Raw genomic sequence first — 27,402 nt, 5'->3', positions numbered from 1 at the left:
ATGCTACAAAATAATACTGGTTCCGATGTCATACTGATCTACGTTATATGCTAAGGAACCTAGGACCACTCACATGGTTTGTTACATTAAGTTGTGCATGGGATGACTTGCACGAAATCTTACACACTGAAAAACAAAATAAAGAGGGAATAGGAATAAAAACACCAGGAGAACTATGTTTTCTTGACCCTGTAAATGTATCAAGGTACTTTCACCATCGCTTCATAACCATGCTGCATTTTATCTGCAATAAAACCACCCCTTCGATCGGGAAGTACAACACTTCTTTTGGAGAAAAGAATTTCAATCCAGAGGAGCAGCACACATCCACATATTTTTTTGGATAAAGGATGCTCCAACATGGCCATGATTCTGATGCCACTGTTTTACAATGTATTGAAAAATACATGACCTGCAACATCCCTTGAGAAACCACACAAAGTGACCTATATGGCATGCTAATACTTACTAATTACTAATGCTACTAATGCTTCTAAGATATAATGCAGATGGTAACAAAAATAACTGTAATCTTACAGGCTGCACACATGGCTAAGTATCTCTTGGAAAGAAAACCTTCACAACAGTAGGTATAATATACCACGCTGGTGCCACAACTACTTCAGGACACTACACTGCATATGTATGCAAAGTACTTCAAATCTAAATTACTATTTAACAAAACATCTTGAAACCTTTAATGTAGTTAGAATAAACCAACAGGTATCTAACTATTTCATGCATTACCTCCATTACAACATACTTGAAAGAAACATACTATCACCCTTGCACTCATGTAACTGTAATTGTTTTTTGTTATCCAGTAAGGATATTTTTTCCCAATGATTATATAAAGTAAAAACAACAGCAGTTTGTCATACACTAAGGTTGTAGCAAATATAGTACTTAAAATGTACTGTTTATGAGGGTTTAAAAAAGAAAATGTATATTATAAACTGTATACCAGTGCAGCTTTTAAACTCTCATGCTTAACCAATCGTACTTTATTTCCACAGAAAACAAACCACAGAAGGCAGATGCATGACGCTACAATACTAAGGAGCCAAAGCAATCTTTATAAACTGCATATTCTGTGAGCACTATCATCAATTGTACTAAAATCATAAGTACAATATACAATTCAATTAAATAATTCCTCCATATTACAAACGCTTTGTACTCCCAATACATTATGTACAATTACTGATATTACATTACCTATAATTTCAATACACATATTAGAACTGTGGTGATTTTACTGAGTGCACATATTCACCACAACACAATGAACCATAACAAGAACGTATCAGACAAGGTCAACCAATAAAACTCACCCCCACGCCCCTGCAATCGAAATGATGTCTGCGGACACAAGACATTGACTGCAGATTGGGAGGCATTTCCAAACCCATTTTTCACCTATAAAGCAACTCTACATTGCCTTCATTCCACTTCCCTACCATTTTGATGCCCTCTACCAAACCTCAAATAATCACAAATGTCTTTCCCAAGCTGTCCATTCACTGCGCTGACCGCAGACTACTGCAGTGTCCACGGACAACTATGGCACCTGCCCGGCATTTTTAAACCTACAAAAACAGCCTCATATCATCTTTATTCCACTCCTGCGGCCGTCCCGGCCCCACTTTCCACCACCAAATGACCCAAAATATATTTTCCAGACTTTTCCCCCACCAAGCTGTCTGCGGTCAGCTGCGACCGCCCACGGATCCAACATGGCGGGTGATTCCACAAAATCTGATGCACCTCATGCTCTTCACCATCCAATCAGAAACCACGTCCAATGTGCGCGGACCTGACATCTCCCCCTAGACGAATCAGAGGTTTTTCTGCAGACCTAGTTGGGAAGTGAGTCTGCAGTCCAGACCTGGATATCACTAATTTTTTGGGAATAGTTTTTTGTCTTTTTAAAAATAAAATACTGGATGGATTTACACCACATTTACAAAAGCACGCTTTTGGGACCAAGCCACCCCTACTGCCGCACATTTGGAGAAAACCCATCCAGCGGTTTGGTCTGTAGACATAAATATTGTTTCCATTGCGTCTATGCAAAAAACAACACATTTTGGAAGCCCCCCAATATCGTTGCACCCCCTGCACGAAACCTCACCAAACTTTGCAGAATCAATCTGACTGGGCCATATACATTTTTTGCAAAATTTCATGAGGATTTGTCCGGGGGGGGGCTATGTTATAGGATAGGCTGGCCCAAAAATTGCTCTTCCTATGAGTTGAGCAACTTAACCATAACTACAGGGCTGCTACCGCAGGCCCTGTAATGATATCACTTCACCTGGACAGGATTGTGAAGGTTGGCTTGTGTTGCATCTAGATAGATTTGCAAGTCTCGGCTTGCACCACATCTAGACAGAATTGTGTTCATATCAAGAAAGAATGTAATACTAGCCTGCATCATAACTAGAAAATTGTCAAGATTAACCTCTGTCCCATCTAGAGAGAATTGTAATAATAGCTTGCGTCACTTCTAAACAGAATTGTGAGGACCAGCATTGTATCAAATCTAGACAGAATTGTGAAGATCAGGTTGATGAAGTGCCCAAGATTGAAACCCACTGTATTCTGTCAAGGTGCCCACCCCTTCCATGAATTCCCTGTTCCCACCAGTTGTCCTGCTAACACCATAAGTTGACATGTTACTATTGCTGGTTCATCTCCTTCTGACAACCTCCCTGGGATCCAAGGCCATCTTAGAAAAAACCCACACGTCCACCGCTGAGCTCTATTGCTGGACCATCATTTTCTGCTAATTTCTTTATTTTATTTAGGCAATTTCCGTTCGTGGTTGTCTGGGAACTGGTCCCGCCCCTCACGGCGTCCTTCATACCATTTCATGTTCATTCTCTATCTCAGGTGCCAGCATCTGCTGTCTGGGACTAGGACTTCGCTCCTTGTGAAACTCTGCCCTCTGCAAAGGTGAGCCAGCAAGTATCTCATCTCCTTCCCTGCACACTTGGCCTTCAAAAATGGGAAAAAGGGAAATTCCCCAGCTAGTTCTCTTCTGCAATCACTAATAACTGCTCTTTATTGGAAGCTATAACTACAAAAAAGGGGGCAAAGCACCACTCCATAATACCTAATATCTTTACAATCCCGCTGCATAATAATGATGTGCCAAGTGCTACCTATTATATATATATTGAACATGATAAGGAATCTCCAGTCAGGGGGTGCCCGATAGATAATAGCTCGTCATGCACGATGCGTGAGAGGGTGTGTGCAGGCGTGTGCTATCCTGAACAGGAGTATCCATAGGATTGTTGTGCTGTGTGCTGGGTGTGTATACATGCTCTGAAAAGTGGGGCAAATAATGTGATGTGTTCCTTTGAAAGGTGTGATGCAAAGAAAAGAAAAATGCTATAAACTGCTCTACCAGAGCACCCCGTGCCAGCTGTTAAAAACAAAAATGTGCCATGCTAGTTACATATATATGAAAAAAAAACATGTTGCTATGTTATGCCCCATGCTATAGTTTGGGTATCAATATGCCATATCCTAACATATGCTCAAAGTTCCCTAACCTGTAGCCACACTAGTTCTTGACCTCCGCTCTGATCTCCACTCTGCCACCGCCGCCATTATACGTGGTCATTACATCACAAGACGGGGTCTGATGCCCTGCTAAGGGCCTTTCTCAGATGGTACCTGCACGCGTGGTCTGGGCGGTGCACCTGCATCTGGATAAAACCCTCTACATGACTTCCCCTTTTCTGGTTATTTTAAGAAGATTTCCCTGCCTTCAACTGAACTCATAATCAATCAGATATTGAACATATGTGTGTTCGTTTCTTTGTGGACGTACTAAACATTTAAACATTGAGATTGATTGTAAAATATGAAAGTTAAGTCTATTTTATCAATACTCAGAATTCGAAATTAAAATATTGATGTGCACCTCTGATATAATACAATGTATGAGTTTTACATTTACAAAGCAGTCTAAAACTATAGTGCATTTGAACTTTTTCAATTAGTAGAACATACATTCATGTATTAAACATGTATTAAACAGCAAGCTAGCCCTCCTTTTATGGATTTCATGATATCATTTAGTTAAACAATCCATCATATGCACCACAGAATTTCAAATGAATTACTGAATGACATAGCTCTTAAAAAAAACAGCTGAGTAAGCAAGCTTACTGTTTTGTACATGATCCATGCCATTTTGTATAGATTCCTAGGGGAAGTGCATAATGTAAATTCTGGCTCATGTGTTTCCACACTCTATTTTAAATTAGATGAAGGCGCAGATGCTCGCAGGTGTCTTGTGCAGAGCATGGACACAGGGGGACCTACACTTAACCATCCTTCTGTTATGAAGATCAGGCAGAAACCACTGAGATTCATTATAATGCCACCTGCAATGCAGGGGCACACATGGTGGCGCGCATAGCCACTTCTTTACTGGTCTGGGTGGAGAAAAGGCAGAGGAATCTGGACATGTCAGATTCCAGTATCTTTTGTCGGCCCAGTAATTGATTAAAATCATGGATAGGTTCACGGTAGTGTACACAGTCCTTTCTGTGGGATTCTTCTGCCTTTAAAATAACCCCCAGTGTGTCTATTATTTAGATATCTAGTTAAGATGTAGAAGGAAATGTGAGAAATCAAAAAGGGAAGGAAACAAGAACACACAAAGGAGTGACTGGATTTGAAAAGTAAACACATGTGTGGATAGTGGGCAATTGAAGGGGAGGGAGGTCTCGTCTTGCCAAAGTTCTGATGGTAAGTAATTCCAAAAGATGCAGGCAAGGACTTTGAACCACTCATAACACGTAACCAAGCTGTTCCTTTTAGAATGTAGCAATCAAGAGAGCAGTGACATGTGTCAACATATCTTAGGGGCTGTTGAAGTCATTAGTGTTTGATATAATTCAATATCAAAGGTAAATTGTGCATTGGTCAGGGTTTGCATTGTGGATGAGCGAGTAGTTTTTGAATTCAGGAGAAGTAGATTTAAGGAATTTGTGACAGTGATGGGTGTGACTGTGAGAAGCAAGTGTGGACAAGGGTTTCAAGTCATGGACGAGTCAGGCTTCATTGTTTTGGATACTCTAAGGTTTGGATGAAGAGGACAGTGGAAGGTCCAGTGTGGAGGCTGTTTGTGTAGGCAAGTCTAGAAGGGTTGATGGCTCTGTGGAGCAAATGGCAGAAAGGAACGTAGAGTGAGACGATGCAGCCCAGATGAATTTGTTGGATTAAACAAGATGATGTATCCTGCTACGCAGTGAGAGCTTGTAATCAAAGAGAAGTCTGAGGATGTGATCTGACTTAACAGGATCAAATGTGGATGCAATTCAGTTGTCAGATAAGGGATGGGATGAAAGAGGGCACAGTAAGGCAAGGATGATAAATGCTGATTTTTTGCATGCAGGAGAGAGTAAGCAAGCATCACTTTTTTAATATGTTAGTCCTTCAATTGTTTGATTTGTTGATATTTCTGAGTGGGGTGCAACCCACATTATCGAGCCACCGTGCTAGGCGTGTGTAAACTAATAGCAAAAAAAGAGGAAGGCTGCACACACGAGTTATAGTACTTCCGCATTTTGTCAAAGTAAATATTAGCTATAGTGGTGATAATATTTGTGATAGCATCTACAATATTGAAAGCAGTCCAAAATCCTCTTCTGGGGACTGAATCAAAAGCAGAATATCTATGAGAATCAAGTATAAAGGATGACTACTGGAATGGTGAATTGTTTGTTGCAGTAGTGATAATCGGAAAAACCTGGTCAATTGTGCTGTTGCGAGCTCTGAATCTTGCTTGTAAATCAGATAACTCTTGGTTAGTTGAGAACCAATCTTCTAAACATTTGAGCAGTATCTTCCCATAACTCTTTAGACTAATCTAAATTACAGAAATCAGTCGATAGTTTATTGTATAAACAATCTCCTTTTTTGTAGATTTTATTTTTTTAATGTGTAGATTTTTTTTTTTTAATGTGTAGATTTTATTTTATTATTGCTTGAGAGCAGTGGAGCGAGAGAGTGGGTAGCCATTTGGACTGGCATCTTTTAACATTCTGCTGGTGTTTCTTTGCGAGTAAAGCATGTGCCTGTTAAGGCACTACAAACATTTGCCAGCTGTGTAGGGTTAAATGTTCAGAAGCGCTCTGTGCGCTGTGAAATCCCCTTCCCTCTCCCACTTCCGGACCCAGCCATGTTCCCTCCTCAGTTCTGCCCCCCTCTGATGATTGGCAAATCCGCAAGCCGTATTGTGCGAGGCTCTAGGCCATGCACGCTTGCAGATCTGGCACTCTGCTGGTGTTTCTTTGTGAGGTAAGCCTGTGCCTGCTAAGGCACTACAAACATTTGATAGCTTTATAGGGTTAAAATTCCCTTCGCGCTCCTGCTTCTGGACACAGCCCTGTTCCCTCCTCTCTCCTGCCCCTGTTCTCATTATTGGTTAATTGCCACGCTTAACACACCCTCGCAGGACAGTCATCTGCACGTGCAGCCCCAGCGACTCAGGGACCCAAGGCGAAGGGCGGCTCCTACAGCGATGGCTCAAGACAGTGTCAGCAGGGAAAATGGCCACCCAATAGTATATAAGCCACTAATATAAGCCAAGCCTAAACTACCAACTAACCCTCAGTGACACCAAAAAACAAACAGGCGCTCTGTGCCCCATCACCTTAGCTTGCTCAAAGCACTGAGCTCAAGAGAAAGGACCAGCAGTGCCTGCAGTTTCATACTCTGATCATCCCCCCCAACAACAGCCAACAACTAGGTGGTTGAAAAGGCATGATCCCACCTACAAACCAGCAGTAGCAGTCAGCTGCATTGCCCAGAGGCGCCAAAAGAGTAACAGACTGCCGTCAACCAGCATCAACGTATGAGGTAGGAACAATTTTCACTGATACTAATAACCACCCAACATTTCAACCCACCACAAAGAAGCACTACCAGTAAAGAAATACACCAACCAATCACATCCATCACATGCACTAGGAAATCCATCGTCAACACAAAATGTTTTAAAAACCTATCATACTGTGGAACCTATGGCTCTCTCCCACTATAGAGGTCTCTCAAATGTAAGTATAACCCCCATATCTGCCTTTTATATTGTGAAACCTACTGTTTTGTGAATCCTAGGCCTCTCTCCCACTATATAAGACTCCCAAATCTAGGTGTGTTTCTCCCGTACCACAATTGTATTTTGAAACCTAAGCCTGTCTCTCACTATACAGGACTCCCAAATCTAAGTGTATCCCCCATATCTGCCTATTATATTGTGAAACCTACTGTTTTGTGAAACCTAGGCCTCTCTCCCACTATACAGGGTCCTCAAATGCAAGTATATCCCCCATATATGCCTATTATACTGTGAAACCTGTTGTATTTTAAACCTAGGCCTCTCTCCCACTGTACAGGACTATTAAAGAAATCTAGGTCTCTTCTCCCATACCCAAATTGTATTGTGAGACTTAGGCCTCTCTCGCACTATACAGAACTCCCTAATCTAGTTGTGTTTCTCCCATACCAAAAGTGCATTGTGAAACCTGGGCTTCACTCCCACTATACAGGACCCTCAAATCAAGGTTTATCCCCCACATAACTGCTTATTAGACCTGAAACTGTGTTAAACATAGGCCTCTCTTCCGCTGTCTAGGAGTCTCAGGTACTGGGGTGTTCATATCTGCCAGTTTTTGAAACATAGGCCTCTCCCGCTGTCTAGGAATCTGTAATTTAATTGCGTTGTTATTTAGTGGTCTCAAATGTGATTGAGTTTGTATCTGCCATTCTATGAAACATAGGTCTCACCCTGTAAGATCAAGCAAGGAATATCGAGGCTTGGTACCACCAAAAATAACTTTATTCTGTACAGATTCAACTATCAAAGCAGATAGCTATCTGGCTCCCAGAACCTCACAGTGTGTACCAGAAAACACTGTGAGGGGAGTGAGTACTGGTCATCACAAAACATGCAGTATGTATACACAGTCCTGGTCATACCTCAGCCCATCTCCAAACTAATAGGTTACAAATTTGGTTTCGTGCCCAGTTCACATAACAAATATAAAATATTGGTTTGTACTTTTGACATGTTGTCCCATCCTTGAAGATTCAATGGTTCTGTTAGTTCTCCAGCTTAGGTTGACCCTAGTTTCAAGAAACAAATTCAATAGCTTATTGTTAAGGTACACAATTCTAGTTTGTCTAACATTCATTTCATATGTTTGAATATGGCTGAGGCTATTGATACAGAAAACACTTTAAATTGGAGTTCACTTTAGCTCCAAGGTTGCTTAAACATATTGACAAACTTTGTTGTCGTCAGCTGTGTGGATCTTCAACTTCTTAAAGTAAATTCTATTTCAAGAAATGCACACAGGATTCCTTCAAGAACATGCATGCATTGTATATCACTGTTTGTGGGAGGATGTATTTTGTAGACATAGATAACACTTTGAATGAGAGTTCATTCTGACTACAAGGTCATTTTGCACAGGACAAATAGTCTGCTCTGCCAGCCCCAGTGTTGACATAGGCTCAAAGGTTCGATTCTGCTCTGGCAGCTGAAAACATAGCTAATCATTACCGAAGAGTGAGCAGAAATTAGAACCAAGATGGAGGACTTTTTCCAAGATGACGCTTGAAGTCAATTCTAATTCAGAACTTTGCAACACGGTTTTCCTCGTGGAGCGACTAGGCTTAGGCCAATATAAATATAAAGGAGGCACTATACATTTACCATGTTGTGAAGCCTAAGCCTTCTACAACTGCCAGAAATCATGAACCTTGGCACGGACTGATTACCGCCTTCCACCCAGTGGAGCTTAGACTAAAAGGCAATCCATCTGGGATTCCATAACTCTAAGGATATTATACCTCTGTGAACTGCTCTGTGAAACCTAAGCTTTCCTCTGAATCTCGCCCAACTTCCCGACCAAGTGCCATAGACCAGACAGACACCATGCCACACACTGGTCAAAGCAGAGCAGCATGCTGGCGCACCAGTAGGCCCCATGAGACCCACCTCAGACAAACTCTACCACCACCAACACACAGCCCACTACCCCACCACTGCACACCATCAACCTGCAACCCTCACACCTCACCTATCCCTCCTCCTCGCCAGAGCAACTCACCTCACCCCGACCCGCTATCCCCCCATTTATATCCCACTCTGTGCAGTTAATAACGGCAAGATGGAGAGAGGGAGCAGAGAACATTGCACATCAAGCCATATAAAACACCCACCACACACTACCCCCACCATCAACCACTCACTCATACCATCTGCTCACTCCATCTCTGAACAACAAAGCACCTCCAACTCGGACTTCCCCAGGCTTAGCGCGCAAAGAGCAGCTCTGGCCAAACCCCAAGCTCCATAGCCCCTCCCACTCTCAACCACACCCCTTGGACTGTCCAAAAGTCAAGGAAAGGCTGAGACTAAAGGCACCTTATGCCCCTCTTAGCATCATCCATTCTCCAACCCAGATCGCAAACACTGCCACCACACTATAAGACCCAAACCTCCCCAACCGCACACGGTGCAGTCCTAGCTCTATTCCCCTCTTCTCCCATTCCCTCTTCCCCCATTCCCGCTGTTCCATTTTCTCCACACTGCACCACCACCCCTCACCGTGCCCCACCTTCCTTGTTGCCCAGCCTCATTCCGGTCCCTGCAGCCCCCTACAAACATACCCGTCCAGAACCTACAATGGCTACCCACCAACTATCCTGCATCCTCATCAATGCCAGGTGAGTTTCCAAAAATAAATTCCACATCTCTGACCTCATCACAGAAGAAATCCCAGACATCCTTTTCATTACTGAGACCTGGTTTTCCACCGACTATGAGCCCATCACGCACAAGTCCTTCCCACCTGACTACAACCTGACTGTCCGGAACAGACCGCAAAGGGGGAGGAGCTTGCGATACTACACAAACACCAATTCCCACTAATAATTAAGGACACCTCCACCATCTTCAAAGACTATGAATCCCTCATCGTCAAACTGCAACGCTCACCCTCAACCTCCTACAGCTTCCTACTCATCTGCAGACCCTCTGGCTACAACAAAATCTTTGTAGACACACTTGGTGAAGCACTGGCCATCAACCTCATCCTACATCCAACACTTATCATCTTAAATTTCTAAATATAGTTTGACTCACCCTCCAACTCTGTGACACGATCACTCAGAGACAATCTAAAATCACTCAACCTGACAAAATACATCTACACAACCACCCACACGGGAGGTCAGACCCTTGATGCGATTTTCAGCACCACAACCATATCTACCCAGTCCCCCTGCACGCCATCATGGACTGATCACTCAGCAATTTACTTCTCCATACCACTGAGCACAGCGGCTGTCATTCAAGGCCACACACAACCACCATCAACCACCCCCCTACCATTCCACTATTTATCAGAACCAACACCCAGATGGTTCACTGCCAAACTGAAATCACTTAAAACTCTCAAGCACTTTCTGGAACGGACCTGGAGAGATGGCCCTACAGCCCAGAGCATCACCGCCCTAGCAAGAACAACCAGAACATACAGACTGGAAATCAGAAAATCAAGAAAACATTCTATGGGAAAAGAATCCTAAATGTTTGAAACCCGAGCAAGGAACTACATAGAATCATATCCGAATTCAAATCCCCTGCATGTTCAAGCCAGCCCCCACCAATCTCCCAATCCCATATTCCACATTATGACTGCACTTCCACAATGTTGCTAATGACAGACACTGCACCATCACCTCTAAATTAAATGCCCCCGCCACCCACCAGTCCACAGATTGACCTTCAAAATCCCCTTAATACAAATCCTCGACTCTTTCTCTCCAGTCACACACCAAGAGTTCCTCTCGCTCATAGCAGATAGCCACCCTACAGACTCCCCTGACTATACCAGGCCACCCTCACTTCTTAAAAAAATCCTAACCTCTACCTGTGCAGGTAGTGCTGCACACACAATCCTCAACCACTCACTCACATCAGGAGCCTTCCCGGAAGCCCTAAACACCTCCTACATCAAACCAATCCTCAAAACTGACACTCGACCCACTGCTTCCCCAGAACTACCGGCCAATCTCCTACACCCTCATCGCCAAACTCATGGACCGTGCAGCATACAAACAGCTTGGCCATTTCAACAAAGCCAACAACCTCCTACACCCTGCACAATCACCCAATCAGGGGAACAGAATCTTCCCTAGTTTCCATCTGGGATGACCCAAAAAGAACAGTCGACGCAGATGGCTAAGCTGTACTCATCCTACTGGACCTCTCTGCAGCCTTCGATACCCTTGATCATACTATCCTGGTAGACATGCTAAAAATACTAGAAATCAGAAACACAGCCCTCTCATGGATCTCCTGCACCAGTTCGCATTCACATCACAACCAGTAAGAAAAGGTGTCCCACAAGGAGCATCCCTATCTCTCCTAATCTTCAATTTCTACCTAAAACCCCTGCCCGCTATCATCCACTCATACAATCTTACATCCAGACCTGTTTTCGTGCCTCTTGGATATTGACCACTGGATGATGACCAACCACCTCATCCTAAACCCTGAGAAAACTGAAATCCTATTTTGCTGGAAAACTGCCCTCCTTCCCCTACCGATTCCATGGCCTCAATCCCTAGGACAAACACCGACAATTTCAAACATGGTAAAAAAAACTTGGATGCACATTAACTCAGATTTATCCTTCGCCAAACACACCACCATCATATCTAAAACCTGCTTCTTCCATCTATGGATTCTCAGGTGTATCTTCCCTTACATCACCTATCCCCTCCATTTTTCAGCCATCAACTCCATCATTCCGTCCCACCTAGATTACGCAAAATGCCTCTACCTAGGTGCTCCAGCATCTCAACTAAGGAAACTCCAAAGAATCCAAAATGCGCCAGCACGCGAGCTCATTAACCTACCCACCAGAGAACACATCAGCCCTACACGAAAAGTCCTCCATTGGCTCCCGATTAGATGATGCACTACCTTTAAAGCCATGTGCATCACCAACCGCACCACCCACAACACCGGACTGGAATTCCTTTGAGACAAAATGTTTCCCTACCAGCCCTCAAGGAATCTCAGTTCTCGCATAGCATTTTGCCCAGTGCTCCCACCTCACAACTGCTCCAGGCTGGGCGGATCCTCATTCTCTGTCCAAGCACCACTTATCTGGAACTCCCTACCCCTACACATTTGCAACACTGAAAATCACCGGAAATTCAGAAAGGCCCTAAAATCCAGGCTTTTCCCAATATCCTCCTGAATCCTCCCCTCTCAAAACTACACTGCTGAACCCAACATTCCAACATTCCTCTACACCAATTACAATGCATTTGCAGCATCTCGATTTGACAAACTGTCGCACCCATGCAAAACAACACTCCTACATGATTAATACTGCTTGGAGAACAGCAGCATTCACTGAGACACACCACAATAAACATACTCCTTTTCCAAATACATCACGAACAACGACAGCATTCACATCGGCTCACCCTGACAAACTATCACCCCATTAACAACATTCCTTCCTGTCAAATAAACCAGGGAATCCAGCAGCTTTCGCAGTGGCGCACTGCAATATACTCACTCGCACTTGCTGCTCAGACTCTCGCAGCAGAGAGATCACGAATAATGAGACCATGCTATCCGTACTGGACAAAGATTGCTGCTGCCGAACAACATTGAAGCCTATGGCACATATTCATTACACTACATCTGCGGCCAAACATCCATGCACCGTAGAATGCAGCTATGGCTCTGCTCATCCGGTCTAGCAGCGCACATAGCCGTCCACACCGAAACACCTGAGGTACCTCAACACCTCTGCCACTAGCATACAGCGACTACCAACAAAAATAAATTTGGTATAGCTGGCCACACATCGACTCTTTCAACAATAGCACTCTATCGAAAATCACCAACAACACCCACCCAAGTGCCTGACCTTTTTGGGCTGTTTAGTCAAGCCTAGCCTGCCACCTAAGTCCTAGACCGGCAGAAATACACTCATGCATTTCCAAATTTAAAACTCTTAGAACCTCCAGCACATTGACTACGGTCACCAAGGTTGTTCAAACCACAAAGCACATTGAGTCCATACAAATGGGAAAAGAGCACTATATAAATAATCAAATACAATGCAATAGAGTACAACAGTAGCGCAGTACTGTGAGGTCTACTGCGTCAGTATGTGCTACCATTGGAATTAGTCCTTGTGCAGGTGTTGTTGAAAGACCCATGTTTTGAGAGATTTGCAAAATTGGAGAATTGTGGGGGCATGACAAGAGAAGGCTTGTTTGCATCACCTTTCTTTGTGAACGAACTGTGATTCAAGCCAATTGATCGATTTGCTGCATGTGCCACCAGATATGGGGAGCTTAGCCACCAGGTACTCTGGTCTACTACTCATGACTAATTTGTAGATGATACATGCAGTCTTGAACAGTATCCTGGCTTGGAGTGGAAGCCAATGTAGTTTGCGTAGGATGTGGGTGATTTGGTCAAATTTCCATGCTCCCGTAATAAGATGTGCTACGTTGTGGTTGGCTGCTTTTAGGGGAGCCAAGCGAAGAGCTGGGAGCCCTGTCAGTAGAGCATTTCCCCATCAATGTGCGAGACCAGCAGGGCCTGCACTACTGTCTGGAAGTCGTGCGGCGGGATGAAGGGTTTGATTTTTGGTAAGTTTGAGATTCAGAGTTAGGCTATTAAGGCCTTCTTGACTATGTTTCTGAAAGAACAGGCTTCTGCAATGGTGAAGCCTAAGGAGTCTGAGTTGTAATCAAATAAAAATTAAATGAGCATACTTCCATGATTTGGGAATTTGATTTCAATCCTGAATGTCATTATGCAATTTACATAAAATGGGGATCCAGTTGTCGAGGTTCAGATTGGAATAATTCAGCTGGCAATGTATCAAGGCCAGGTGCTTCATTAGAGCTCTGAAAAAGCTGTGTCATATGAACTTCTGTCATGGTGATATCCAAAGGAGGAGGCATGTTAAATATCTTTCCATTACTTCCAGAGAAACCATTATCATTTGGAAAAAATATTTTATTCTACAGACCGGAAAAATGCAGCTCCCACATTTCTTTTGCAATGTGAATATCTATTTTAGTAGTATCTTCCTTCGGAGATATTAGCGTCTATTTGCCAACATTTCCTAGTATCTTTATTAGTGCTAGCGCTTTTTATGGTTTCCCACATGCCAGTTATAATCCTTCCTCAATTCTTTAACATCTGTACTACCTCTTTGCTCTACATGTTTAATTATACCTATAAGATAGGTTTTACTTTGTTGACATTCCTGATCTAGCTTTCTGAGTGGAAGTTCTCTAATAACTTTAGAGCTAGTAGTGAATATCTGTTTTAGCACCTCAGTAAGTGTAGTGCATATGCTATCAAATGCTATCGAATGTTACTCTAATATCAGTTCTAGAATATTGTTCTAGAATGGGAAAAATTGCCAAATACACATCAGTGATTTTATTGCAGGTGATTACATTATCCCAATTCATCTCATTTCTGGATAAAGTTATTGACATTTTGTTTGAGATATCGAACTTAATTAAAGACAATAAAGGTTGGAGAGGGTCGTGATCACTCTTCCAATTTAAGATAACCCTTAATGTATTGACCATTTTCCAACTCTCCATATTAACCATAACATCATTTTGCCCAAATGCGTACACTGGTTATCTAAACGTGGGATTCTCTGCCCTATTTCTCTGAATGTGTCTTTTAAATGGCTTATAACCTCTCGATGCGATGCTTTGAATTACAGTGTTTACAACTGTATTTCTAGGAACAGTTTTTTTCCTGTCTGCTTCTGGAATATTACAGAACTCAGCACTATCATAAATTCAAATTGCCAACTTTATTAATGTGGACCTGTTTGCCTTCTGACTTCATGTCTTTGAGGAATCTAGGAATGAGATTAAATAATCCACTGTCTCCTCGCTCTATGCCACAACTGAAAACATTACTCTACACTTTAATTTGTTTAAATGATCTCTCTTATCTCGTTATTATTCCCTTTTATGATAACCAATCCATCAGCCATAGATCAAGCAAGTAACCCTCATAGCCTAGCATCTAGAACCCTCCAGGCAGGCATCAAGGCTACCATCTCCTCGATCCACACTTCTGGTTGTTGGGTTGGTTGCAATATTAAAGGGAAAGAGATGTGTTACATACAAAGTCCAAATGCATTATGAATAATATAAAATGCTTTCACTTATTTGTATAAAGACATAACATGTATACATGTAACATCTTTACATTGACGTGTGTTCTTTGGGAAGCAGATCATCAGATTGGAATGTGGGGCAACAGTTCTGGAACTCCTGTAAACAAAGGTAAACTTACAGAAGTCTGTGCTAATTAATAATGATGTCATAGTCATCAGCACAGAAAACACATTTCAGAATTATAGCACAACTTCTGGAATAACGAAGGCAAGTTCTACTTATCGTTCTTTTTTCCAAAGAGTCAGCAGCCCCTACCTGTATGTTATTTTTAGTGGGTACCAATGGGGATATCGCCCTAGGGGTGGGATGACCCTCTCACTAATGACAAAGCCACGCTTGTTAGGGTGGCTTTGTACTTTGCTAGTGTCCAAATCGTGTGGTGGGCTGTTACTGTTATGGTTGCCCAACCTGGGGTTAAATTACCTCTGTATGCACTGCATTCTAGGCATTCTGATTGGTTTGGAGGATGACTTCCATTTGATACTACTTGCTGTGCCTTCATTAATTAAGGACTAAAATGTAGAAAAACAAATTAAATTGGCTTTTTATATTGCTCCTTATCAAAGAGTCCAGCCTCTAAGCAGAGGACCAGGAATTGAAAGCATGTTGCTCGGCATTGTCTTGATTCCAAGACGATTGCATTGCTGCTAAGCTATCCTCCTGGCCCTTCCAGAATATATATTAGTTCATTCATGTTTTACAACGTGCTTAATCCCAGAGTCCAGCCTGTAAGTGTGGGACTGGGATGCAAACCTGTACTGATCTGCGTTGTCTTGCTCACAACACAAACGTGTTTCCCCTGAGCTATCCGCCCTGCCAGATAGGAAATGCTAATGCCCCGAATATGAGGCTTGAGTGACTCTGTGCCACTTCTCAGAATACCATTTTGGAGGGCTCTTTTTTTTATTCATACATCCTCAGGAGAGAAAATGAGGGGGCGGGAGGACTAAGTGCATCTCTCTAGCCGTGAATCCCTTTAATTATTTAATGACTGGGATGAGGAGGAGTATAACTCAGTGTAATGACAAGTACTCATAAGTAATCAGGCATTACAATATATGCATCAAGATGAATTTTAATACTTTAGGAAATAACCAATACAAAAAGCAAAATCAATACCAACATGTTTAGTGAGAGACTGGTCGGTGGGGGGGGGGGTCACAATGAATTGATATATGGTTAGCATTAGCTTCATGAGAGAAGACAGATTTTTCCATTTAATTATCCAATAACAATGGAATGCTGGGAGGTACTTAAGGGGGCATTGTGAAACCTTGCATACAGGGTCATTATGAATCCTTGCAAATTATGAAACCTCTCATGACGCTTTGTATGCATAGCAAGCATGATGTTGGCTGAAGTTGAAAACAGCAGGTCTCATTGAATATATCCAATTCATGATATATGTGTCTTTTATTGCAGGGAAACATGGATGGAGAAGCAAAGCATGATACGAAGCAAGATGAAAAAAGCACTCAAGTATAATGTCATCAAACATAACCCAATCGCTCCCATAGTCCTGCCCCAAGTGGATTGCCTGTTCCTCACACACTGTATAGAGGTCCATACCCTAACCAAAGAGGGCTTCTGCAGTGCCCTGAAAAATATCTCATCACTGTTAAAACCTGGGGGGGCTCTAATCATGATTGTTCTCAAGGAAACCACATTTTACATGTTTGGCAAGTTCAAATTTCCTCACCTGTGTCTTGATGAGGGTTTTCTGCGGAAAGCTGTTACCGATATTGGTTATTGTATTGAAGAACTAACCGTGTTGCCACGGAAATGTGAAGAGTTGTTCGATGTGAATGATTACACGGCTTTCATGATGTTATATGCACGCAAAGAAACTGAGGGTTAGACATCTGATAAAGTGTACTTCCGTAAAAGAGAACTCTGGGAGCCAGGTCATGTGTTAGATTCATTCCCTTTACTAATTTTCCCTCAAGGATATAGCAGTTTGTGTTTTGGAAGTAAATGAGTGAAAACAGATATAATTTAAAAATAAGCTTTGCAACCATGATTGGGCTATAAAAAGATTTCAAATGGAAGTCACTAGTTGCAGTGTGTAACCCCAGGGTTCAGAAGTAGGTCCTTATTTTCAGACTTTCCTCTCCCTATTTCATTCTACGATCCTTAATTACAAATAGATGTCTTCCTGTCAAGCACAATCAGAAAGGTTCCTCATCTCATCTCAATAGTCTCTACTAGGCACATTGAACCAAATTCCAAGCAACACATTTCTTTCAGGTATTCATACTTTCACATACTGGGCTTTCACAGATGCAGTCTTACTGCCAGCCATAAACAATCGCTATTGTAATATTACTAACTTCGTAAGTACTCGTGTAAGTAACCTCTGAAGGATAAATGGCTCACATTTGATTGGCTCTGTTCTAGATCTGTAGACCTTTCAAAGGTACAAGCTGACTCTATCACTATTGCCTTCCCCCACTGTTAATTGAAGACTCATGATTCTGAGACACTTCTCCCTACACCACTGTTACCACAACCCACTGCACCTTGATCTGCCTCTTCATTCTGCTATACCTTCCTCTCTGTAGAACACTCCAATGTGTACCCGCTAGGCTTGTGCTACATACTTCCTAATGCGCACATACCCACAATGCACTATTTCTTTGGTATATTAAAAATCTTGATGGACTCATTTAAGCAACCTCAGATATATGAAGGGTTGCATCATCTGTGCTTGATTTGACACTGATCCTCCCCCAGCCCCAATCGCCTCTGTGGAGTGATTGCCTGCCATGAACCCTGCCTCTATTAATTTGACCTAGCTCAAAGGTTTTCATGTAATCAGTCTTTTAACTCCCCTTATGGTATTACAGTCAACAGAAGGGGTAACATTAAATACTGAAATCTTGAAACTTAAATGACCCTGCAAAGTATTGCAAGCTTTTTATTTTAATTGAATTGATTTTTTTTTAATATTATTTAGACACTTGGTTTATTGCAAACCTCTCTCTTTCATTACAATTGCTCACAATAACAAATATTCCATAATCAGAAATCATTTATAAAAATCAAAGAAAAACAAACGTTCCACTTCCCCAACATGCCTGGTTTTAGTTAGTATATAAAATGTCCCCAAATAATTTCATAAGGGCAAATGCTATGTGTGTATTTTCACCCACCAACAACAATCTCCACCAATCGTCTGATCCGTAGGAGGGGAATCTGCCGATGAATTTGCCTATGTAGAAAGTTTGCTTATTAGTTAGGCTCGGGCAGAACAGTGTGATGTGTTGTAAGGTCTCCACCACTTCCGCCTTCTGGCAGAACCTGCAGAAGCAGTTTCCATCTCCCTTCTTGTAGGTCACTGTGATTTGTTTTGTGGGAAGAATATTTAAGCAGAATCTCATAAAGCGATTTCTCATCTTTTGGCGTGGAACCTTTAGTAGGTATGACACTCGGAGCTCTCAGCCCTATTCCAGCATATGCATATAGTCGATGTTCATTTTTGGTCTTTCTATTTTCTCGATCCAGCCTTGCTCCCACAGTGCAGAGCTAGAGGTTTACATTTCACTTGACTTTCAAACATTATAAGGGAGGTGCTCTCAAGCCTTTTAGATGTACACATATTCCATGAACTCTCCCCTACTATAATAAGACCAAATACATTTGTACTCATGTAAGTGTTAATAGAGGATACACGCTTTACATGTGAATTGCTCTACCCCAGACTAAGTGGAATTTCAGGGGTACCATTCACTGTCACTATGGTAACATTTACAATCTCACTGGTACTCATGTGAGCCACATAAGAAAAATGAATGCCCCATTTTACACACCTGGCATGTGGCAGCCTTTGCCCAGCGCTGCAGGAAAATAATTACTGATTGCAAATGTAAATGTCATCTACAACAAAATACAGATTTAGGCTGTGGTTCGTGTTGCTTAGGTTGGTGATGGCTTTTCTAGTCTACGCAGAGATGCCCAGGTTGCTTGTGGTTCTCTAACAGAACTAGTACACAATTACAAAATGCAGCTCAGTGTTTAATCAGAGTATGTTTATGGGGCTAAAGTAAGTGATAATTGTCATAGCCTCTGCTTTATGATAACAATATGTCTATTCGATATAAAGTGCAAGACAAATGTCACTTCAGGGACCATCATGAACCTTCAGATTACTCTGTATGTATAGCAACAGTGTGTGTTAACTTCGCTTTGCAAATAATCGTAATAAATAATTGAAATCATGTAAGTGGTGTGATATTTTTATTTTAGGGCAACGTGTCTCCAGAATGTAAACATTTTACAAAGTGAAGTCAGACAACTTTTCAAATTCAACATCACCAACATTAACCCATGATCCACAATTGTACTGCTGCAGGCTAAGTCTCTGCTCCTGCCACATTGCTTAGAGCTCCAGGGCAATGGCACAGAGATCTGTGGCTATTTCCTCAAATGTCTATACCACTATTAAAACCTAGAGGCCCTTCACTAAGGTCCTTTCCATCCTCAGCTCTATTATTAGAACCTTATTGACATTTCATGCCCTTCTTTCAAACACAGCCTTATAGGTCTATCTCCTCCTCTCTGTAACTATAGAAACTAAACATGAGTAAACGTAATCATCTATAACTATGTGAAAACCAAACCCTTAGCATATACAGAGTTTAAAGAAAATCTCAAACTTTTAAGAGGTACGAGGGTTACAGTTAGGCTACGCTCAGGATCATCACATAGAAGAACATTGACCTCAGGCACCACACATGGTCATAGAATATTTAACCCTGTGCCTATTTCCAAAGACGTCCAGTCCATCTAGGATTGTATTCTCTTATTCAAACTTCTAAAGATGAACATGCGCCTCGACCTCCTTATTATGCGAGCTACAGAGTTGCATCTCAGTATCAGACCTTCTGTACCCAAGTATGTCTATAATAAGCCTGCCAGCCCAAGGCACTCTAATGGCACCCAGATGTGAACGTTGTCATCTCCGCCCTGAAGAGGGAAAGCAAGAGGTGGAGACACAGTGCCACCACAGGCTACGTATCAATGCAACACTATATAGGTTCTGTGGATTAACTAAATTACTTTGGACCATGCTGTGTGGCCTGCCACCTGCACGTGGAAGTTACTGCTTTTGCAATTGTGCGTCTTGTCGTCTGACCGGGAAGTCCACCACATTATGTCAGGAACAAAAAGTCAATGGATTCAAAGACGTGAAGGGAGACGTTATGGTTTTAATTGTTTACTCTATGGAGGGGGCCATTTCTATTTGCAATGAAGTGCAAAAAAGGTCCCTCAGTGCACGTTTTCCAACACGTAGTGAAAAATGTAAAACATAGGCAAAATCACCGTTACTCTTCACTTTTATGCTACATTGATGGAAAAGTGGACGGTGGGCCTCATCACGAGTTGGGCAGTGATCCGGCACAATTTCTTCTGAGCAGAAATAGCATTGCTTTCGGGTTGTGCTGCAGTATTAGCGCCACATTACAACCTGGTGTGAACACGTGCCCCACTCCAGAGGTACCACTATTACCGCCTGGCAGAAACAGCACTGAAAAAAGGGTTACTGTTGAAGCATCGATACAAACAGCGCCACCATTTGGGTTCCTGGTGCTAATAGGGAATTGTGTTACCGCCGAAACAGAAATCAATGCGGTGGTCATTTTTAAAAACACATTCCATCAAATAACTCCATTTCCTACAGCCATCCGGACAAGGAAAGAAGCCAAAATGTCTCAGAAGAGGACCAAAGGCAAAGTGGCTGAAAATCATCTGTGATAACCATAGTTTACTGAGGGGAGCTGGTGGTCCTCACAGATGAGTTCATTGTCCACTGAAAAGAACTATATGACAGTCACCAGTGTAAGACCACAGGACAGCGCAGGACATCCATCTGGCATGCCATCAGCGGTTCATAGTCGTTTTTTCAAAAAAAATTTTAATGACTTTTTTATTCGAAAGGGGGGGTCCCCCCCTCACTCCCCTTTTTTTTATTTTACCCCTTTTTTTCATTCCCGGACCCCAAAATAAATATATAATTTAAAAAAAAGGAATTTGACTTTTTTTTTCCTACATTGATTTTTCGACATTATTGTCTTTCGACATTTTTTTTCTCGAAAAAATGACTACACACCACCATCAGCCAGAAGGAGCCTGCTGTGGCAAGTGTACCCCGCAACCTATAGGACTGCTGCAAGCGGTGGAATGACCTGAGGGTCAGTATGCAGAGACTGCTGTCACAACACCGCCAGGAGTCCCTGGCGACTAGAGGAGGACTGTGGAGCCACTGGTCCTCACCGCCTGGAAGGAAAAGTACTGCACAGTGCTGGATATGGAAGGAATAGAGTGTGTCAGAGGTGGGGAGGTGGGTGCCATCAGCCAGGAGGCAGGAGGTGAGTCAACCCGCCCCCAGCACAAGTGCATGCACATCACAGCCTAACATTAGAGAACCCATTGGACACAGACACATGTCAGCAGACCCAGAAGCTGGGCATGCCAACAGGGTGGAGTGATAGGTTTGCACATGAGCCAGCCTCCACAGCAACTGTCGGTCAGGGCCCAAAGGGCACCCCTCAGCGGCAATGCAGCAGGAAGGGGTGGCAAATGACTTCTCCACGTCTCATGCACACCACACCCCTGCTGGTGCGACCAGTGCCAGCTGGATTGCGGTGCGTGAGCAACCACAACACTGTGTAGCAGTCACACCAGCATGTTGCAGGCCCAGTTGGCCTGCCGCATGTTGGCATGGCAGACAAGTCACATGGAAGTACACGTCCCCCTACACCGACATGGGCTCAGATAGCCAATGACACTACACCAAAGCGCAACCCTGCTGGCTGCACAACACTGCCCCATAGAGCCATACCAGTGCCATAGAGTAAGCCACCAACCTCTCTCCCACAAGATGAGTGCCACCCGGGGAGGGGATGTGAGGGTATGAAGGACCCATAGCATGCAATCCATACATCAGCCGTCCCAGCATGGACACCCTGCCCACCCCACACACAGGGCAGAGGACAACTGTGCCTGTGTCACACACTCATTGCTGCAACCATCCCCTCAATGCTGTGACCACATGAAATCTCCCCTAACCAACCATGGCCATCTGGCCAAATAGGTGGGGTCCCACTCTGCACCATAGAAATTGTATCTTGCCTGCCAACACACGTTGAAGAACTGTACTTGGCAACATTCCCTATGTCTCCTACAGGCACTCATTCATCGCCAGAGGCATCGGAGGAGGATCAGGGGGCGGCCCCATCTGGGATTGGCGCATCCAGTCCATCAAGGACCTGCCACCACCACCACCCGAGAAAGGCACAGACAGGCTACGCCAAGGCAGATGTGCCACATGAGACACAGCAACAAAAAAAAGAGGTGATGGCTGGAAGGTTTATAATGAATCTTAGCCTCTGGCATTGCTCTGGGCAACCCTCCAGACCATCGTTCTTCGCCTGCCAACCCATTACAGAAGGGGAAAGACCATATGCAAATCAGGCTTGGTGCCACCCCAAAAGGAGCTGTCCAGCCCGAACTGCTAGGTCACATCCCTTCTGCACGAGACCACAAGCATCCCCAAACATGTTTCAGCCTTGTTGGGCCTCATCAGTGAGCAGTATTTTAGGTGTCTAGGCCCAGCAGGCATAGGACCCACATCTGGGGATACCCATCCCACTCGGGGTGACAAAGAAAAACAAAGAGGTGATGGCTGGAAGGTTTAGAATTAATCTTACCTATGGCATTGCTCTGGGTAACCCTCCAGACCATCGTTCTTTGCCTGCCAAACCATTACAGAAGGTGAAAGACCATATGCAAATCATGCTTGGTCCCACCCCAAAAGGGGCAGTCCAGCTCAAACTGCTATGTCACATCCTTTCTGCACGAGACCACAAGCATCCACAAACATGTTTCAGCCTTGAGCAAAAACAAAGAGGTGATGGCTGTAAGATTCATTCTAAACCTTCCAGCCATCACCATTGTTTTTGCTTTGTCACCACTGTGAGACACTGCAAGCCATCAGGGCTAAGCCCACGTCAGCTACACAACCCACCAGAACCCCCATTGGGCCCACTGCACGCACTCCTGCAGCAGGAGGGCATGACACCGCGGCAACATCTCCAGGCAGGGTGGTAGTGGAGACAAAGGGGGACACCAGCCTAGTGTCACCACCCACAGAAGGCCACAAATCCCAGAGAGCCCTCACCACTGCCAGTGGCCACACACCCTGTAGAGTCTTGGCAGCCGCCAGCATTGCCAGACACCTCTGCCAGACATTGAGACACATTCCTATGACTCCCCTGACAAAAGCCCAAGGCGCCTGCATAGCCCCCACCCATATGCCACACACCACCAAGCAGCACCATGCTGCAGATGCTGGAGGAGATGGAGCAGAGATTGGTGTGGTGTGGACTTGCACAGTATCAGGGCAATGGACATCACATGCATGCAGTTGGGGCTTTATCACATGGCATGTGCCTCTACAATGTCTCTACATGCTGTGTCACTGGTATAATTCATTGTTTTGACTTCACATGCACCCATTTACGTTGTAGCAGATGTTTTGTGTTCTGTCTGTCTGTGACATGTTTTCCTGGTGGCTGTCTTTTGGCTGTGTATTGCTCTCTTGCATGTAGCATGCTGGATTGCCTATCAGCCTTCCCTATGTTTCTGGGGGCAGTGGGTCAGAATTACAGGATTGGTTTACATGGGGACATGTCTGTGGCACTGGCAGGGCTGCTGCTGTATGATCCAAAGTGGCACTTTATTTGTTATTGATATGTATCATGCATGATGCATTGTGGTACCTGTAGTCATGCATGTGGTTTGGATTGCTGCAGTATGTCTGCGTCGGCATGTCAGTCAAGGTGTTTCCAACATGTGCATGCTCCCTGGGCTGTACTGTGATGTTGGTGCGGGGGCTGACCAGGTACTATTTTTGCATTTACTAATCATGCCATGCTTTGTGTCATTACTCTCATCCTTCCCACCCCCCATTTGGTCTAGTGTTTTACAGTTCATGCGTGCAGGCAGTTTAATTCACCCACTATCCATGTTTGTTGTCCTCTGTGCCTCTTCATGTATCCTGGCAGCGTGCTGTTCCGTAGGACCATCAAGTCGCGGGTGGAACCTGGGAAGCGGTCACAGCAGCGGCTGATGACGAGGTTGGGGTATCAGGTCACCTGCACATTGAGGGAGTGGTAATACCATGCCGTGCATCGTGGCTACGGAGTGCTGGAAGGTGCCAGTACCAAGGAATTGAAAAACTGATACCAGTTTAAGGAGGGGGCACAGCAATATGGATGTGTATCTTGCTCCCTATGTCCTCCTGTATTGTACTGAGCAGCTCAGTAATGGTCTCCCGGTTTAGGTGGTAAAGAGTCACCAACTAGGTGTCAGTGAGGGTCCAGGTTGAGGGCATGCACCCTGGGGATGGGTGCACAACTTGCTTGGGCTCTCCTCCTTTTTCTTCTCCTCCCCCTTCTGTGCTCCCTGTGCCCTGGGCTGGTTGACCTGCACGTCTGCATCCAGGTGAAGCATGAGTAGCTGCATGTCCCGGCACATAATGGTATGGGGATCATTGATCCTGTATAAGCACTTTGAATGAAAGCTCCATTGGTAATTGCCATTGAATTAGATAATCATGTAATGCATAACATTAGATGGACTGTTATCATACAAGTTCTGGTGAGCAGTCAGGTCGGTAACATCTACAAAGTTCTGGTGAGCAGTCAGGTCGGTAACATATACAATTGCTTGCACAAATAGGAAGAGAAATGTACTTTTATTTATTTATTAACATTTATAAAGCGTGCAGCAGCCCTTGGGCATTGTGGCACTGTTACAGACAACTTTAAATTGCATAAAAAGCATACTTAGTTACTTGAGCAGTACATAATACAAAACTTGGGTAGATGACATTACATAAATACATACTAAGATAACAGGGGTGCCTGTAGGTGGAGAGGGGGGTGGGGTGGGACGTGGTGTGACGAGGTAGGGTTAATTGAAAAGTGTGGTTTTTAGCATTTTGCGGAAAGCTGAGTAGGAGGTCTCAGCTCTGAGTGTGTTGGGCAATGTATTACAGAGTTGGGAGCTATGTGCGGGAAGTCAATCCCTCCCGCTTTGGCCCTTTTGACGGGCGGGATTCACAGTAGATTGGTGTAGCGGGTTCTTTTGGGGTGTGAGGAAGTGTCTCTGGCTATTGTCTCTGATAGGTACGGAGGGGAAGAGAGGCTTAAGCATTTATGTGTAAGAATGAGGGTCTTGAAAGTTATACTTTCCTTATCTGGGAGCCTGTGGGTATCTTTTCTAGCCTGCGTGATATGGTCTCTTTTGGGCATATTGAGTGCTGCTCTGAGTGCGTTATTTTGGACTGTTTGCAGTCGGCTTAAGTTTTTTGCTGAGGTGCCTGCTAAAAGAGCGTTGCAGTAATCTAATTTGGCCCCAGTAGTGGCCTCTGGCAACAGAGAGGCAGTTCTGATGGGACAGGTAGGGTTTTAACGCATGTATTAACTTAGTGGAGTGGGCTGCGACCGAGGCAATGGCATTGGCCTGTCGTGTCATGGACAGGGTAGAATCTGAGAATACCTCTACAGTCTTCACTGATGATGAGACAGGTATGATGGAATTGTCAACGGTGAAGTTACAGTATTGTTGGTCGAGTTTGGATAGCATTTCTTTGTGGTCTATGAGGATGATCTTCGTTTTATCTCATTTTAAACACAGTCCATTAGCCGCCATCCAGTCTTGGATGGTGGTATATATTTGGAGGAGAGCTATGGTGTCTTGGTCATATGAACCTGAGAGTGGGAGGAGTACCTGAGTATCATAGGCATAGTTGGTATATGCTATGCCGAGTGAGTCTAAATTGTCAAATAAAAGTTTTGTAAAGAGATAGTATAGGGTGGGGGCTGTGCAAGATCCCTGGGGGACTCCACATATGATAGTGCAGAGAGCTGCATTTGCCTGATCCGAGAAAATCCTCATGGCTCTGCCTTCTAGGAAGGATGTTATCCAAGAGGTGGCCTGTTTGGTGAAGTGCGCAGCATGGGAGAAATGGGAGGTTAGAATTTTGTGATCAACAAGATCGAAAGCTGCCAAAAGGTCAAGTAGTAAAAGGAGAGCTGGTTTGCCTCTATGCATGATTTCAGTGATTTGGTTTTTAAGATCCAGAAGAGCGTTTTCTGTGCCGTGGTCTTTCCAGAATGCAGATTGCCTTTTGCCGAGGATGGCATTCAAGTCGAGGACGTGTTGGATATGGTTGTGGGCTGATTTGTTCAGGATTTTGAGGAGAAATGGGACAGTGGTGATGGGACGGTAGTTGTTAGGTGAGGCGGGTCTAGGGTGTATTTTTTTAGTAGGGGGAGAACCCAGGCTTCTTTAAGGCTGGAAGGGATGGTACCTGATGCAAATGAATCATTAATGAATGCTGTGATGATAGGAGCCAGTGAATCAGCGCAATCTTTAATAATGCCGAGAGGACAGATGTCTGCTTTGCAAGAAGAAGATTTGAGATGTTTGAGGAGTTCGATGACTTCAGTTTCTGAGACATGTCAGAAGGAGAAGAGCAAGTCGGAAGGATTGTGGGTTGGCATACTGGGAGATGGTCCTGCTTGGGTAGTGCTTTGAATTGCGCATTAATTTTTTCTCAGAGTGTTTCTATTTTGTTGAGCAGGGCTGCCTGTTTGCTGGAGCACCATGCTTCGTCTTTAGAGATTTCGTCAGGACTGGTGGGTGGAGTGATAAGGTCTTTGAAGATGGAGAACAGTTCTTTGGATTTGGAGTTAGCTTGTGAGATCCGAGATTTGAAAGAGTTTGACTTGGCTTTAAATATCTATTTTTTATATTGCGTTCATAGCCTTTTGAATTCTTCTTTGTTGGAGTTATTGGGGTTGGCATGCCAATTGGCTAATGCAACATGTTTACTCGTCCATATGGCCAGTAGTTCATCTGAGAACCAGGAGTTAGTGTGCATGTATTTTTTCTCTTTTTTGCATTCATATGGGGCTATGGCATCAATGGCGTTGGTGACAGTGTCTGCGTAAATATTAGCGAGTGTGGTAGGGTCACTAGCGAATGGGGGTTTAAGTTCTGGGACTTCCAGAAATGGCCGAAGTTTGTCCTGGGTTTGTTATT

The 27,402-nt window shown here is 43.8% G+C and overlaps 1 protein-coding gene across 1 annotated transcript in view; it reads left to right on the top strand.

The window, feature by feature from the left end:
* LOC138487687 (nicotinamide N-methyltransferase-like) overlaps positions 1-19,508 on the top strand; it is a 41,150-nt gene extending 21,642 nt beyond the window's left edge. The window contains exon 3 of the mRNA XM_069614212.1: positions 16,714-19,508. Coding sequence (XP_069470313.1) covers positions 16,714-17,149 — 436 coding nt within the window. The 3' untranslated portion in view covers positions 17,150-19,508. The remainder of the gene's footprint in view (positions 1-16,713) is intronic.
* The last annotated feature ends 7,894 nt before the right edge of the window (positions 19,509-27,402 follow it).

This window comes from Ambystoma mexicanum, chromosome 9 (genome assembly GCF_040938575.1).
Source record: "Ambystoma mexicanum isolate Mex_15411 chromosome 9, UKY_AmexF1_1, whole genome shotgun sequence".
Lineage (NCBI taxonomy): Eukaryota > Metazoa > Chordata > Amphibia > Caudata > Ambystomatidae > Ambystoma > Ambystoma mexicanum.
The sequence above is the reverse complement of the archived record's forward strand: the minus strand, read 5'-3'. Positions and strand labels throughout refer to the sequence as shown.